The 17,539-nt window shown below is 41.7% G+C and overlaps 1 protein-coding gene across 1 annotated transcript in view; it reads left to right on the top strand.

Moving 5' to 3' along the window:
- vipr2 (vasoactive intestinal peptide receptor 2) overlaps window positions 1–17,539 on the top strand; it is a 148,398-nt gene that overhangs the window by 18,054 nt on the left and 112,805 nt on the right. The window contains exons 3-4 of the mRNA XM_048559580.2: window positions 10,625–10,729; window positions 14,871–14,968. Coding sequence (XP_048415537.2) covers window positions 10,625–10,729; window positions 14,871–14,968 — 203 coding nt within the window. The remainder of the gene's footprint in view (window positions 1–10,624; window positions 10,730–14,870; window positions 14,969–17,539) is intronic.

Here is a 17,539-nt window from a genome sequence, read left to right on the forward strand (position 1 = left end):
TCCCATTAAAGACTAAGAAAAAAAATCTTAAATGCGTCAAAATGCACTTCCCTGTACGACCACAAATACACTTCATATCACTTTTCCACTTCACAGACATGACTAAATAATTGACAGTATGTGTGAATCTGTAGACTGAACCATTACATTATAGAATTTTTGAAATTAGTGGAATCCAACCAAGGATGTGACCATACAAATACTATCCCAAATAAGGAAACTGAAGCCAACTTCGCTTTTATTTTTCTTGGAGCAGATGTCGCTGTAAAAGCGGTGATACCTGAGGCAGATTCTACCATTTGCTTCCATTAGTAGCTGAGCAATGTTATTGCAAAGGGCCAGTCAGTTGACAAAACAGACCCTCTCAGTGCTAAAGTATTTCTTTCTGCACATAGAGCCACATATCCTCCTCATTGGAACTTGACAAATTTGTTGCGCTGAAATTGGGATTGTTCGTTTTGCCTGGAGAAGCCAGTAGAGACATGAATACAGCACTCTGTTAAAATTACGGTTTGTTTGCATACAATCTAAGAGAACATGTCACCCATTTCTTGCCCTCCAAAACAGGAATTTCTTTGCAATGCTCGCAGTCAAACCTCGTCTTGTACGCGTGTTAGATGATAGTCTGAATGCTCACAAGTATGTAATTGCTGGAATTGAAGGTTTGGCATATCGATTCCCCAATAATGCTCAAGTCTTCTGGTCACTGTGGATTAGTTTTGGATGTTTATTGAAATGACATTGACACCTACAAGCCAGGCTGCTGACAAACTAGGAATCATAAGTGTTCTCCCGTATCTTGACTGTATTTGTACAGGGTGCTATATATTTTGAGTTGCCAGCAATACCATATTTGAAAGCTCATGGACCCTTCCCTTTTGAGTATTTCTCATCCCCATTGTGTCATTTACCAGACTTGTCCACAAATCATCCTGAATTCAGTGCCACTTGTCAAAATCATATATAAGTTAAATTGAGAAAATATCCCACGTTGTGTTCAAAGCTTATCCTGTGGTATTTGTATACATGAGGTAAAAGTGCTTCATTTATGATTTGGAATGTGTTGATCTAGAAGCCATTTCAATGGTAACTTTAAAAAAAAATTGATACAGTGTATCATTTGAAAGAAAATCATTGTAGCCAAGAGGGACACGTTGGGCTGTGGCACATTGGCCACTAAGAATCTGACTGATATTTTTTTAAAATATTCTACGATCCAAAGAAGGTGAGTTTTTCTTTTATCTTTCATGTAAATCTAATGTAAAGTTTTTTTTATGTCATGTGATATTAGATGATGGTCAAGGGGACACTAATTCTATTAAAAAAAGACATAAATGCAATTAATGTGGCTAGAGTCTTACGACTTTTTAAGGCTATTCTTTAATTACAATTTACAAGCTATATCGATTCTTGGTAAGTATGAGGTCTAAGTTACTGCTGCTCTCTCTTCATCAGATGATCATGATCTCATCATTGTCCCAGCTTTGCATGTAAGAGCTAACCCTTCACTCTACATAAGGAGACACAGTGTTTAGTTGAATATGTTAGGGGACAAAAAAAAATCCCTATCAGCTTCAGTAGAACACTTCAATATCAGTTTAAATTCATGCTGGGGGACAAGTGTGCCATATGTTGTTTGGAAGCTACTCAGTGAGCAGGATTTACTCCTCTGGAAAGGGAGGCAACTCATGGGAATGGCAAGTAAGGGGGAAGTTGACATCAGAGAGAAATTGCTACCATTCACACCACCCCAGCTCTAGGCTGGAAGGTGATCTTTGTGAGCCATTACAAATTAAGGTACTAAATAATCAATTTATGATCTTTTAAGGACATCAACCTGCCATTGGGTAGAATCGTGGCAGCTGAGAGAGATGACTGGTTTTCCGACAGAAAGCCTGCCATGTTGGGGGAGTGCAGTGCTGGATTCCTTTTTCCCCAGTCTGGGATCAGTAGACAGCACAGGTGAGGCACAGGGGCCCTTCCCATTGATCCTAGTTATCATCGCTGCAGCCCAAGCCTCTGACCGATCACTACAGCTCCCATTGGCTTCCAGCTTGTTTGGTGGGATCTCTCGCCCACGGCTCATGAGAGTCTGATAAACCTGCCAGTTCGTGCCTAAGTGCAGGATTGGCATTTGATCTGGCTGGACAGGAGTTCTTCACCCTTAGAGACACCCCAGCTCATGTCTTTGGAAACTGAAGCCCAGAGTGCCAGCCATCTCTCCCTAAATATTTTCACCTCTCTCCTATTCTCTCCTCTTTTAATGCACTCTTTGATTCCAAATTCTCATCTACCCTAATACCTTTTATGTTGGCCTGTCAAATTTATTTGAAAGCTTTCCATTCAAGCAATTGAGGCATTTCATTATGTTAAAGGCTTGAAATAAATAGAAGGTGAAGATAAGGGAAAGATCTCAAGCAAAATCATAGAATTATTACAGTGCAGAAGGAGGCCTACACTGGCTGTACTACCTATTCTGTTTTAATTACCTATTACCAATCTCCCACACTTCCTCCATGTCCCTGCACACCATTAGTGCCCAAAAACAAACATCTACTGCCCCCTTGAATGTCTCAATTAAATCTGCCTTCATCAGGCTTCCAGACAGCACGTTCCATCCCCAAACTACTTTTTGTGTGGAAAGAAATTTCTCACATCATATTTACTTCCCTTGCATCACTTTAAAATCTGTGCTAAATCTGTGTTAAAAGGGAAAGACCTATCTTCCTAAAGCATCTAGCAGTTTCCTATTTCAATCCCAGTGCCCAGGAATCACAAACAACAGCTAAACAGTCAGAAAAAGGCATTGAAATGATAAATCTCCATAATAATGTTCATTATTCAACACTGTCTATCAAAACATTTATTGGAAGTTGTTAGCTATCTGTAATATAATAATAGTTCTGAGTAATCATCTCCAAAAGCAAGATTGTTAACACAATGATTACAACTACAAGCATGCATAATTCCAAATGTTTTGATGGCCATTTATAAACTTGCATGTTTATCTTTGCTTTTGAGTGCACATTAATGCACGCTCACTTTATTCACAAACTAGACAGACTTTTTGACCTTACTCTACTGTCTGATCTTTACGTGATTACTGCAGTCGTTTACTATTCAGGGATCCTACCCTCATACAATCACTGACTGGAAGTTTTTTACACAGAGGCCTGCGTAGCTATCTAATTTGTAGGATGTTTTTACATCTTCTGTGTCACAGATGCATTTCACGTACCAGGCTCTGAAACGCATTGGATTTTCTAAATATTTCCACCATAGGGGGTAAACCTTATTTTGATGTGAACACAACATGCAATAACGTACAGCAACTGTGAGACATAAGCCTGGCCAAAGTGATCTGATGAAACAACACTTCCAAGAGGTCATGTTGCGTGTCTGTGAAAATTTGGAGACTGTAAACTAAACAAGAATGAGAGGGCTGAAATTTTAAAGTGATGCAAGGGAAACAAATGTGACGTGAGAAATTTCTTTCCACACAAAAAGTAGATAGGAGGTGAAATGTGCTGTCTGGAAGCATGATGAAGGCAGATTCAATTGAGATATTCAAGAGGGCATTAGATGAATGCTTTTTGGGCAGTAGTGTACAGGGATATGGAGAAAGGGCAGGAAATTGGCAATAGGTAATTAAACCAGAAAGGTAGTAGAGCCAGTGTAGGCTTCTTTCTGCACTATAGTAATTTTGCATGTGATGTTGAAAGCTTTTATTCCAGCCTGTCTGTGATTAGTACATTTTCAAGGCAGCAAAATATTTTATTAAATTAAACAAAATCCTTCCTTTAGGCATGGTGTGACATTGGAACTCGGAAATTAATTCAGTGAGTGTATTGGTTCCACAGTTTTTCCACTCCATTCACAGTTGCATGTATACTATACCAGTGGTCAGAACGGAATCATTGGGGAGGTCCAAAAAAGCTAACGGAGGAATAAGGAGGCAAATTGATGAATTACGCACGTATCAGAGGCAGATTCAACCTCAGCTGCGCAAAATGAAATGTGCTGCCAGGAAGCATGGTGAAGGCAGATTCAATTGAGATATTCAAGAGGGCATTAGATGTTTGTTTTTTGGGCAGTAATGGTAGCTCACTGAGAAATGTAAATAATTTTAAAATCGGGCTCTGTGTCCGCCATTGATTATGTGGTGAAGAGGAATTGGGATGTGAGAAACATAGCAAGGTTGATAATAGGAGCAGGAGCAGGCCATTCAGCTCATTGAGCATTCTCTGTTATTCATCATGCTCTTAGCTGATCATCCAACTGAATGTAAATTCTCATTTCTCCCCCACATCCTTTGATCCTTTTAGCCCCAAGTGCTACTCCAACTCTTTCTAAAAATTGGTGCAAGAAGGATTAGGTGTGAGGATGTTGTCATGTTCAATGGTTTCAGCCCATTGCTCACCAGAACTTCAGTATTGGCCGTTCTAGTAGTTGGTCAGCACTATCTCTTCCATTGAGTGAGTCCCCTCACTCTCTTGTTAACTCCTGCTTTTCGGGGTGTGGCACCTTGTTGTGCTGGAGAGAGGGAAATGAGTGAGTGTAGTTTAGTGTCTCACCTCAAGGGGATAGCTGGAGAGTATTCCTGCAATCACATCCAGCATGGAGTCAACATCTTTTCAAGAGGATAGAGGGAGCAAATTATTCTGGGCTGGGTGGGAGGGGGGTTGCTGTAAGTAAATAGAAGCGTAAAACAAGTGCACTTTTAATACTGAAAAGCCTCTGCAGCTTTTAAACGGCCATTGCCTTTCCTTTGAAAGTTTACTGCCAGCATTTCTGATACTGCCTTTGCAAAACCAGCTATATGAAGGATGTTGTGAAATTTGAACGGGTTCAGAAAAGATTTAAAAGGATGTTGCCAGGGTTTGATTAGGCTGGTGCTATTTTTCCTGGAGTGTCGGAGGCCGAGGGGCTGACCTTTATAGGGGTTTATAAAACCATGAGGGGCATGGATAGGGGGAATAGGCAAGGTCCTTTCCCTGGAGGTGGGGAGATGAACTAGAGGGCATAGGTTTAAGGTGAGACGGGAAAGGTTTAAAAAGGACCTAAGGGGCAGCTGCTTCATGCAGAGGGTGGTGCGCACATGAAATGAGCTGGAAATGGTGGAGGTTGATACGGTTACAACATTTAAAAGGCATCTGGATGGGTATATGAATAGGAAGGGTTTAGAGGGATATGGACCAAATGCTGACAAGTAGGACTAGATTAATTTAGGATATCTGGTCGACATGGACGACTTGAACCGAAGGGTCTGTTTCCGTGCTGTACTATGATTTTATAATTCAGGCAATGTGCACAATTTATGAAAGATTGTTTGTTTATTATGTATAATACCCTGTCTTTTAAAGTAAATTGCCTGAAGTTAGGTTTTTGTTTTGAGTTTTTTTTTGCATGATGAAAATCAAATGCTCAAGCCCTGTGTGAAGTTTCAGAAGGATTTTTTTGGGGTCAATTGCCTTTGCCCAACATGAAGTTGGATTCTAACAGTCTCCAAGTGGTAACCTTGCTGCTGTGTTAATGTCAGTGCTCCATTTTGAAAGGGGCCTGGACAGAATAAACAGGTAGAAACCCATGAAAGGATCACAACCAAGAGGTGAAAAGTAATTGGCAAAATAAGAAGCGATATGAGGGAAAAATGATCTTTACTCATGCAGCAAATGGCTGGGGTTTGGAATCTACTGCCTGAAAGAGTGGTAGAGCCAGATTCAATTGAGCCATTCAAAAAGGGACATTCAAATAAAGCAAAGAATAGTAGATGCTGCAGATCTGAAATAAAATGTAGAAACTGCTTGCGACGTTCAGCAGGTCTGGCAGCATCTGTGGGGAGAAAGCAGAGTTATTGTTTCAAAATACTAATCATGGTTTTTCACCACAGATTCTGCCAGACCTGTTGAGATTCACCAGAATTTTTTGCTTTTGACTAAAAAGCGAACTATCCTCGTACTTGAAAAGGAACAATGTACAGAGTTACATGGCAGCACAGTGACTCAGGGGTTAGCAGTGCTGCCTCACAGCACCAGGGTCCCAGGTTCGATTCTAGCCTGGGGCAACTGTCTGAGTGGAGTTTGCACGTTCTCCACAAGTCTGTTTGGGTTTCCTCCCACAGTCCAAAGGTGTGCAGGGTAAGTGGATTAGCCTTGAGGAAATGCAGGGTTACAGGTATGGGTAAGTGGGGTGGGTCTGGGTGGCATGCTGTTTGGAGAGTTGGTGTGAACTCAATAGACTAAATAGCCTGTTTTCATAGTGTAGGGATGGAAGGCAGGAGACTGGCATTAAATGAATTGTTTATTTGGAAAGCCAGTATGGAACAAAGGGCCATCTTCTGCACTGCAATGTTTCTGAGATTCTGTGCTCACTGCCTTACTACGTAAATTGAAATCTCATGGCATGCAAAGGACCCTCATTACCTCTTCAGGAATGACAAGTCCAAAGCTGCAGTCCAAAGCAAGTAGAGGCATGGAGAGACATGGCGATCTAATGAAAAATCATACAGAATATTCCTTTGGAGAATTTGTTGCAGTATGTGAACTTCTGATCCATCTCTCCTCCCTTCTATGGATTTTTGGGGCATAGCTATTTTCTAATCAACCTGTTCAGAGATGTAATTCCCACTTCTGGAGCAGGTCTCCGAGCATAGCGGGAAGGACAATACCACTACAGCCCTAAAATAAATGCATCACAGACATTTCCCTTTCTTGGATTTCAACATGTAAGTTTTTCATCTTTCTCATTGTTATTGCATAGACTTATGGTGGTGAGTGGCTCACACACCCTTTCGTTATTGATACAACAAAGATAAGTGGGGCAAGGGCATGACCAATTAGAACATTACAGCACAGTACTTTGGCCCTCTGTTGTGCCGACCTGTCATACCGATCTCAAGCCCATCTAACCTACACTATTCCATGTACGTCCATATGCTTATCCAATGATGACTTAAATGTACCTAAAGTTGGCGAATCTATTACCGTTGCAGGCAAAGCGTTCCGTTCCCTTACTACTCTCTGAGTAAAGAAACTACCGCTGACATCTGTCCTATATCTTTCAACCCTCAATTTAAAGCTATGCCCCCTCGTGCTCACCGTCACCATTCGAGGAAAAAGGCTTTCCCTATCCACCCTATCCAACCCTCTGATTATTTTATATGTCTCAATTAAGTCACCTCTCAACCTTCTTCTCTGTAATGAAAACAGCCTCAAGTCCCTCAGCCTTTCCTGGTAAGACCTTCCCTCCATACCAAGCAACATCCTAGTAAATCTCCTCTGCACCCTTTCCAAAGCTTCCACTTCCTTCTTATAATGCAGTGACCAGAACTGTATGCAATACTCCAAGTGCGGCCGCACCAGAGTTTCGTACAGCTGCAGTATAACCTCTTGGTTCCGGAACTTGATCCCGCTATTAATAAAAGCTAAAACACTGCATGTCTTCTTAACCACCCTGTCAACCTGGGTGGCAACTTTCAAGGATCTGTGTACATGGACACCGAGACCTCTCTGCTCATCTACACTACCAAGACTCTTACCATTAGCCCAGTACTTTGCCTTCCGGTTATTCCTACCAAAGTGCATCACCTCACACTTGTCTGCATTAGACTCCATTTGCCACTTGTCAGCCCAGCTCTGCAGCTTATCTACGTCTCTCTGCAACCTACAGCATCCTTCGTCACTATCCACAACTCCACCAACCTTAGTGTCGTCTGCAAATTTACTAACCCATCCTTCTACCCCCTCATCCAGGTCATTTATAAAAATGACAAACAGCAGTGGACCCAAAACCGACCCTTGCGGTACACCACTAGTAACTGTTCATTCCAAGTTGCAATCAACCTGTTCAGACATTTAGACTAAAACATTATGCTACTTGGAGAGGCTGCTCATCGAAGAGTGGTAATAACCCCACCTCTAAGCCAGGAGGCCAGGGTTTAAGTCTAATACTTGGACGGTATTTCCTGAACACTTTTTTTTTAACTAAAAATCAACATTTTCTTTGTATTTGTCAAATTCCACTGAAGGTTTTAAATAGTTTGTTTACCAACTTAGACCTTAAACCTTATAAAAATCGGCAGATCAGTGAACAGTAACTGAAATATAAATAAATGAAGCATTACAGAGCCAAAATAATGAGGGATGAATTTTGACAAGTTCCTTAAAGTTAGAACTATCGTGAGTTAGGATTTCATGTTTCTGATATGTAATTACAACTTGTAATGGATTAGAAATGTACTTGAAGCCATCATCTGATTCAAAACATCTTGAAGTCTCCAGAACCTAATCAGTCAACTGATGCGTGTAATGCTACCAAGCCATGAATGTTCAGTCTTGTGGAACTAATGATGCCCTCAGTATGCCCTGTGGTGTGCCCTTGTTGCAGTGTGGTGTGCATCCTGCGATTACATAAAGCACAGAAACAGGCTGTTCAGCCCAAATGGTTCATCTAGCAGTTATGCTCCATATGAATGACGAGGTGATGGTCTACTGCATTACTAGACTACTCATCCAGAGATCCAGGTATTGTTCTGTGTACCCCTGTGCTGTGGTGGATATTCAATTCAATAAAAATCTGGAATCAAGAACCATAATGATGACCATGAAACCATTGCTGATTGTTTGGACAAAGACCCATCTGGTTCACTCATGGGAAGGAAGTCTACCATCCTTACCTGGTCTGGCCTACATGTGATTCCAGACTCTCAGCCCTGTGGTTGACTCTGAACTGCCCTCTGGGGATAGGCAATAAATACTGGCTTAAGTAGTGATGCCTGTATCACATGAGAGATTTTATAAAAATGAACCCCTTCAGATCCTTCTTGTACACCACGCCATCAGTTTGAAATAAACCTGCTGGCCAACTCGTTGAAGTTTGCGAACATCACTGTACAGTTCACAGTTCTTCCAGCAGGAATTTGAAGATTACAAGTTGCCAGTTGCATAACTGAAGATTGACCACACTGGAAGACTACAGTATAAATTAATATGATTCAAAAATATAAGATGAGTTGAAACAGGTTGATCTCAAGATCCCAAAAATTAATACTATACTCTAACTGTTTTTTTTGTTTGAGGAGCGTATTCTTGGATGGAGGCGATATGTCAGCAAATGAATACAAACAGTAAAACAGCACCATAGGTTTGGACATGTCATGTCAATATGGGTCTTACCCACTGGTCAGCAAACTGGGGAAAAGCCCTTGTCAGTTCCATGGGAAGGTCGAACAGAATCCAATGCACATAGACAAATAGTGGAATGGAGGCTTAGGGAATGCGGAGGGGGTGTGTAGTTGAGAAGGCTGGGTGGTGGGATGCAGAGGGTGCTTACAGAAGCCACACCTTGCCCATTGCCCAATGCCATTCCCCTTCGATCAGATGCTCAGGGACCCTTCTCCTCAACTCTCCAGGGAGCTGCTGGTAAATGCAGCTGCCCCAATTCATCCCTGAGCTCCACGAAATTACTTTGGGTCCCGGGTAATGAGGCTAATTGATGTTCTGTCACCAACGGTTAAGAATCCTGGGTCAGCTCCTCTGCCCTACGTCTTAATCAGGGGAGGTTTTTGCCTGCAGCAAGAGACTGGCGTAGGCTCTCTTTACCATGTTGGCAACTGAGAATGGCTGCATGAAACCTACCTCTGATGTTAAACATAGAAGAAAGGAGCAGGAAGAGGGCATTCAGCCATTCTTCACAATCATGTTGAGTTCTGTCTCATAGTCTGTACGGCAGCATGCCTTTAAGAGAGATGCGAATGCTATTATCACTGTATTACAACATGCAACTAAAGAAACAAAGCTCTCATACTCTTGCTTCCCTCAGATCACTAGAAACATGGCATTTTACTGGAAGCTTGCTACTCTGTTAAAAAACCTGCACATCTATGTGCCTGAGAAATGTAATGTTTCTACATAAGTTATTTGTAATAAATACTTATACATAATTGCCATTTGTAGTAAATTTCTGTTGGAATTCTGCAATGCCACAATATCCATATCCAATTTCTCATGTAATGGGAGATGACATAAGCATCAGGCAAAACACTCTGATGAGGGGACACACATTCCAATTTGTCGATCAACAGTGTCCGAGATTAATGCTCAATTTTGTTATGTAAGCTGTTATTTTGTAATGTTTAATAATGCTGTAGGGGTGGGTTCAATCCTCATTCAGGTTTTGGGTCTGTGTCGTCTTCTTGCCTCTTTGTGACACCATGGTGTAGAGATGTTTGGGGAGCCATTATTCATGACACTCACCGCGGGTGTTATATGAAGAGACAGTGGTAGTGGTAATGATGACATAACAGCACAGCTGATGTAGTAGAGAAACATTTGAGTGTTGCTGCTAATTAGTGCGATGATCAGCTCAGCACAGAATCTGACTTGTGAGAGTAAAGCCAACCAATTGATCTCCCGACTTACAATTCACAATTCTTTGTGCATGCCTTAGGTGCCTTCTGAAAGAAATGAACTGAGACCATTAGAAAAAAACTAAACTTCAAATAAAGTCCCTTGCTTTTGTGAACAATGATGAATGATCATTGAAAAGATAGAAGAGCTTTAAAAAAACCTGAAGAGTTTTGATAATTATGAATCTGAAGGTGTGTTTGTTTCTCTTCTTGCTCCAGGATGTCCTGGAATTTGGGATAACATCACCTGCTGGATGCCAGCCAAGGTTGGAGAAACAGTCAGCGTGCCCTGTCCGAGAACATTCGGTCTCACCAATAAACCAGGTCTTTATTCTTTCCAGATTGTTTGTTTGTTTGTTTGTTTGTTTGTTTGTTTGTTGAAAGAACTGGTATTGTCAGGGCTCAGATCCTTAAGAAGCTTATTGTAGTGGGGCTTAGGGACACTTCCTGGGTTGTACAGGGCATTTGCTTGTGTGTTTGTAGAATTTCTAGAGTGTAGAAAGAGGCTGTTTAGCCCTCCAAAGAGCATCCAATCCAGCTCCCTACTTTATTCCCAAATATAGCACTGCCAGTCCACTTAATTTGCACATCTTTGGACTGTGGGAGGAAACCAAAAGACCCAGGGGAAACCCATGTAGACATGGGGTGAACGTTCAAACTCTCACACACAATCACCTGAGGATGGAATTGAAGCCAGGACCTTGGCACTGTGAGGCAGCAGTGCTAACCACTGAGCCACCGTGCCAACTCTCAAGATGAGAGACCCAAACTACCAAGCCTCTCAGGTCTGCAGAGCCTATTTTTACTGTGGTCTCTTTGTATGGAGAACTACACCCTGCCAATTACCACTCCCAACACTTGATAAGATCCTCAAGTGACCATTCATCAATGGTGCATATACATAATGAGCTGATGGTGGAGGTGGATACAATGGCAACGTTTAAAAAACATCAGGATGGGTACATGAATAGGAAGTGTTTAGTGGAATATGGACGAAATGCTGGCAAATGGGACCAGGTCAGATGGGGATGTCTGGTTGGCATGGACAATTTGGACTGAAGGGTCTGCTTCCATGCTGTAAAACTCTATGACTTCAAGCTCCAGGGAATTTTGAACCGACAGAGTGGGTCAGCAAGAGTATAGCGAATGGATTACAATGTGGAGAACTGTCAGGTTATCCATTTTTCTCGCAGGAATAGAACTGCATAGTTTTTCTAAAATGAAAACAGAATGTCAAGCGTTAATGTTGGAAGGGACCTCGGTGTCTTTGCTCATAAACTACTGGAAGATAAGATGCAGCAAGAAATTTGGACAGTAAGCGACCCGGCAATCTTAGCAAAAGAATTTGAATCCAAGATCAAAGACATCTTCATCCAATTATATGGAGCTCAGATTAGACAGTAACTAGGGTGGTGCAGTTCTGATACCCTTGGCTAAGGTAGGACAGACATACCACAGAGGGAGTGCAGCAGAGGTTAACCAGCCTGATTCCTGGGATGGTGGGACCGTCCTGTGAAGAGAGATTGAGGAGACTGAGCCTGCATTCTCTAAAGGTTATGGGAATGAGAGACTTGATAGAATTCTTAAAGGGATAGACAGAGGAGATGCAGAATTGCTATTTACTCTGGTAGAGTCTAGAACTAGGGGGGACAGCCTCAGCATAAAAAGCAAATTGTTTAGTCCTGACAAGAGAAGGAATTTCTTCGACCAGAGGATGGTGAATCTTTGGAATGGTCTACTGGAGAGGACTGTGAGAGCTCAGTCATTAAGCTCAAGACAGGGATTGACAAATTTCCATTTGTTCATGGCACCAAGGAATATGGGGAAAGTGCAGGAAAATGCCATCGAGTAGGTGATCAGCCATGATCAAGAGCAGGCTTGAGGTGCTGAATGACCTAGTCGTGATCCTTTGTGAGCAGACACAGAGAAAAGGGCTCATTTTGTGATCCCTCGGAAGGGGAGCTAGCGAACTGAATTACTAATTTGATGACTGAATACAGTCTTATGGAAGAGATCTAGAAAGGTATACTAGACAAATTGGGTTCATGGACTCTGTGTGTCAAAGAGCTACCAAAGGATGGACATGAATATGAAATGATTCTCACAGGGCAACCAAGTTTACAGATGCTAAATACAAGCTCGACAGTTGACACAGACACTAGGGTATCCAAACAGAACCATGAACTTTGCAAGGCATGTGGCCAGAAATTGCACCAGACGGAAGGCTGATGTGGCTACAAAGAGATGTGCACTGTTCCAAATGGACCGTGCATGATAATATTTCCAGTTACAAGAAAACACAATCTGCTATCCCACTGGAGGTATACCCATGAAGCAACTGGCAAACCAGATTTTGACGTTGCATATTATACATTTATGAATGTAAAATGTTCAGCTTACAATGGGTTCACCAATTCCATAAAAAGGATCAATATTGTGGGATTGTAATTATAATCTGTCTACCTGAATAAGGCGGGTGCTGTACATCATGGATATTACTGGACCTACATTTGCAAGTATAACACCATGCCGTGACCTCACACTTATTACGGTCCATGCAATCAATCAGATATTGAACAGAACAATATAGCTTGCCTATCCTTAATTGCCCAGAGGGCTGTGAAGAGTCAACCACTTGATATCATACCATTTGATTGGCACCACATCCACAAACACTCTGTCCGTCCAACAAGATTGCTCAGTTGCAGCAGTGGGTACCGTCTACAAGACGTATTGCAGAAATTCAGCAGGTTTCCTTTGACAGGTCCTTCCAAACCCACAAACAGTGACATCTCAAAGGATAAGGGCAGCACCAATCCACTCACCAAACTGACTCGGAAATATATCACCGTTCCTCCAATGTGCATTCGCCAAAATCCTGGAATTCCCTCCCTAACAGCATAGCACCAAATGGTCTGCAATGGGTTAAGAAGATAATTCACCACAACTTTCTCAAGGGCAATTAGGGGTAGGAATGAAATGCTGGCACAACCAGCAAAAACATAAGTAAACAAACAAAACCATTCAAGAAACAGGTTTAGAACTATATCAAACATAGAGCATAGAACTGTACAGCACAGAAATGGGCCCTTCGGCCAAACATGATGCCAAATAAAATTAATCCCTTCTGCCTGCCCTTCGTCCATATCCCTCCATTCCTTGCATATTAATATGCTCGTCTAAAAGTCCCTTAAATGCTCTTATTGTATCTGCCTTAACCTCCACCTCTGGTAGTGCATTCCAGACTTCTACCACTCTGTGTAAAAAAAAACTGATTATCAAACAAAAAGAGCGCATCACTTTCCTCTGAATTAGTTGAGCTAACGTTCTCAGTTGAATAGTGTAGAGGTAAAAATAAAATGTTAGGAGGAAATAAGCTGATTAACTAGGTCAGAAAAACCAACTGTTCAAAAAATGGGTGAGATAGTGAAGACTTTAGAAGATGTCTCCACTCACCACATGAAAGAGAAGATGAACAAAAATGGAAACAGGGTTAACTACGTGTGATAATGGGAACTGCAGATGCTGGAGAATCCAAGATAACACCGTGTGAAGCTGGATGAACACAGCAGGCCAAGCAGCATCTCAGGAGCACAAAAGCTGACATTTCGGGCCTAGACCCTTCATCACCCTCTGATGAAGGGTCCAGGCCCGAAACGTCAGCTTTTGTGCTCCTGAGATGTTCATCCAGCTTCACACTTTGTTATCTAGGGTTAACTACCTGCAGTGTATATCAATCCAGTGAAAAGATTCAGAAGCAGAAGCGATTGGAAAAGCTCAGCAGGTCTGGCAGCATCTGTGAAGAGAAAATCAGAGTTAACGTTTCGGGTCTGGTGACCCTTCCACAGAACAAAATGAAAAGATTGTACATTTATGTGGATCTGGAGCACTCCACACATGAAACAGATCAAGCTCATCAGGGGCAACTACAGAAACATTGGCTTGAGCTCAAAGACATGTTAGAGAAAGTGACAGACCAACAAAAACACATAGCACATATAACAAGGAGCTACAAATCACTCATGAAACTGTTTCTGAGAAAAAAAAACAATGCCAACTCTGATTCAGGACTTAGGAAATACCAAACAATCACTGAAGCAGCCAGTGGGCCAGGCTTCAGAGTGCACAATACCAAACAAAAGAGTGAATCTGAAGCACACAGAGGGGAAAAAAGAAGTCTCGAATTAGACGAATCCAGCATGTATAACTCAAAGTTTCAAAATGATCTGGAAGCCCTTCAGGAACAAATTATTAATTGCTAAATAGAGTTGAACCACAGCTTGAGGAGTCAGATCGGTCAGGGGCTAATCTGGAGCAAAACCTGAATTAAGAATACCAGCAAAAGCAAATTCTAGCAAAAAATAACCACGCTCATGTATTCATCATGTTTGAAGTGGCATTCTTTTGAAATTGAAATAGGTGGTCAATATGATCTGGGTTAAATCTATTAATTTTTCTCCTTTAGCAAATGTCAGCAAGAACTGCACAGCTGAAGGCTGGACAGATACTTTTCCAGCATATGCTAATGCCTGTCTGTATTCCAACAATGGAGATGCTGAAAATGTGAGTACACAAGAAATGGATGTGTTTTTGCCCTTATGTTTGGGCACTGTGCTTTTTTTTCCATCACTTCGTAGCCTTACTGGACAATGTTAGATCTACTAATGTGTAATAAGACAGGATGAGTTCATGATCTTGGAGTCGAGGGTCCTTTAGGCAAAATCATACGGGAAAACTATGAGTCCAAAATCAGTGTCTTAAACCTAACAAGAGTTACAAAGGCATAGGTTTTTAAAAAATGCTATCAAAATGCAAGATTTCTTCTTTAATATAGAATCAACTATAGAACAGTATTGCACAGGCCCACCATGTCTGTGCCGTACGTGATGCCATTCTACACTAATCCTATCTGTCTCTGTGTTTTCTATTGCCATAGACAGAAAGTTGGGTGTCTCAGAGGCCAAGTTAAATTTGGTAAGAGTGGGCTCAAGCCTCAGGATAGGCAGGTTTTGTAAAGGAAGAGGTGGGTTTTCAGGCAGGGAAGCCCCCACACTCTTTGTAGGCCCTAAAATTACTTCAGCTTATTCAGTCCTGAAGGGGAAGAAATTTACTTCCTTCAAATGGCCCCTTGCCTGCTCAGGTAAAGGATCGCCCTCTTCAGGATAGTCACAGCCTGGGGCCTAGCCTCAGCATTGATTTTTAGGATTGAGGTGAGGAGACATGTCTTCAATCAGCAGGTTGTCATTCTTTGAAATTCACTGTGGTGTAAGTTTGCCTCCAAATGTTTGCCTTTACCTGATGCGGGAAAACTTAGTGTCTCCTGTGTTGAGAGATGAGATGAGGATATTGGAGATATTGATGAATCAAACTGACATTTGGGACCACTGACTATCATTTACAAACATTACATTCTTCAGCCACGTAATTGTCTGTGCTAATGTTGCCATGGAGAGAATTCACTAGGCAGACTGTTCTATGACTGGGTCTACATTTGGAAGGATGAGAGAGATATGATTGAAAATTATAAAAGGTCTGGACAGATTCAATGCAGGGAGGCTGTTTCTCCTGGTTGGGGAGTCGAGGACCAAGCACATGGCTTCAGGATTCAGGGCAGATTATTTAGGGCTTTGATGAGGAAATATTTCGTCTGGAGTAGTGAACGTCCAAAATTCTGTACCACAGAAGGAAAAGTCACTGAATAAACTCAAGAAAGAGATGGAAAACTGTTTAGATTTAAAAGGCATTGAGGGGCATGGGGAGAAAGCAGCTAATGGGACACAATATATCATCATATGCACAGCCGGATCGAAGGGCCATATGGCCTACTTCTGGATTCTGGGAGGATTCCAGAGGATTGGAAAACCACTGATGTGACACCACTGTTCAAGAAGTGGAGGCGTCTTATACCTACTCTCTCATGCTACGCCTGAGGAGGGAGCTGAGCTCCGACAGCTGGTGTTTTCAAATAGACCTGTTGAACTATAAGCTGGTGTTGTGTGATTTTTGACACTGTTCAAGAAGGAAGGGAGAGAAAAAACAAGACACCTTAAGCCAATTAGCCGAGCATCTGTCTTTGGGAAAATGCTAGACTCCATTATTAAGAAAGAAATCGTGGGACATTTAGAGAAGCTCACACAATCAAAGAGTCAACATGGTATTGCGAAATTTGCTAGAGTTCTTTGAGGATATAACAAGCAGAGCTGATAAAGATGTATTTGGATTTCCAGAAAGCATTCTATAAGGTGCCACATAAAATCTCAGAATTGCAAAAAATGGGAGCTCAGGATATTGGGGGTAATTTATTAGCACAGATTAAGGATTGGTTAACACACAAAAAACTGTGTGTTGGGATGAATGGGCCTTGTTCAGGCTGAAAAGATGTAACTAGTTGAGTACCAGAAGGATCAGTCTTAGGACTTCAGTCATTTACTAACCATATTGATGACTTGAAGGAGAGGGTAGAGTGAAATGTATCCAGATTTGCTGGTGATATGAAACAGGTGGAGGACACGCTATGATGAAGATTGTGGAATTTTCAAGGTCTTATACATAGATTGAGTGAGTGGGGAAAAAACTTGACAGATGGAATTAAATGTAAGAAAATGTGAGGCTATGCACTTTGGTAGGAAGAATAAAAGGCAGACTATTTAAGTGGAGAGGAACTTCAAAAAATGCAGAATACAGGGACCTGGGTGTTTTTGTGTGTGAAACACAGCAAGTTTGCATACAGGCGCAGCAATTAATTAAGAATACTAGTGAAATTTTAGTCTTGATTCTTCGGAGTTTAAAAATGCTAAAGTCTTGCTATGATTATATACGATATTGGTCGCACTGCACCAGGAGTACTGTGTACTGTTTTGGTCCCCATATTTAAAAGATATATTAGCATTGGAGGCTGTTTAAAAGAGATTCACCAGGCTGACTCCTGGAATAAAGGATTGACATTGAGAATGGCAGTCAGGTTGGGTCTTTATTCATTACAGCTTAGAAGAATGATGGGTGATCCCACGGAATCAGCTACGATTCTGAGGGGACGTGACAGGCCAGTTGTTGGGAAGATGTTTCTATTCATGGGGAATATCTTGAAGTGGGGGTATATTACTGAATTATATCATATAAAACAGGTGTGAAGGA

Source organism: Stegostoma tigrinum, chromosome 2 (assembly GCF_030684315.1).
Source record: "Stegostoma tigrinum isolate sSteTig4 chromosome 2, sSteTig4.hap1, whole genome shotgun sequence".
NCBI lineage: Eukaryota > Metazoa > Chordata > Chondrichthyes > Orectolobiformes > Stegostomatidae > Stegostoma > Stegostoma tigrinum.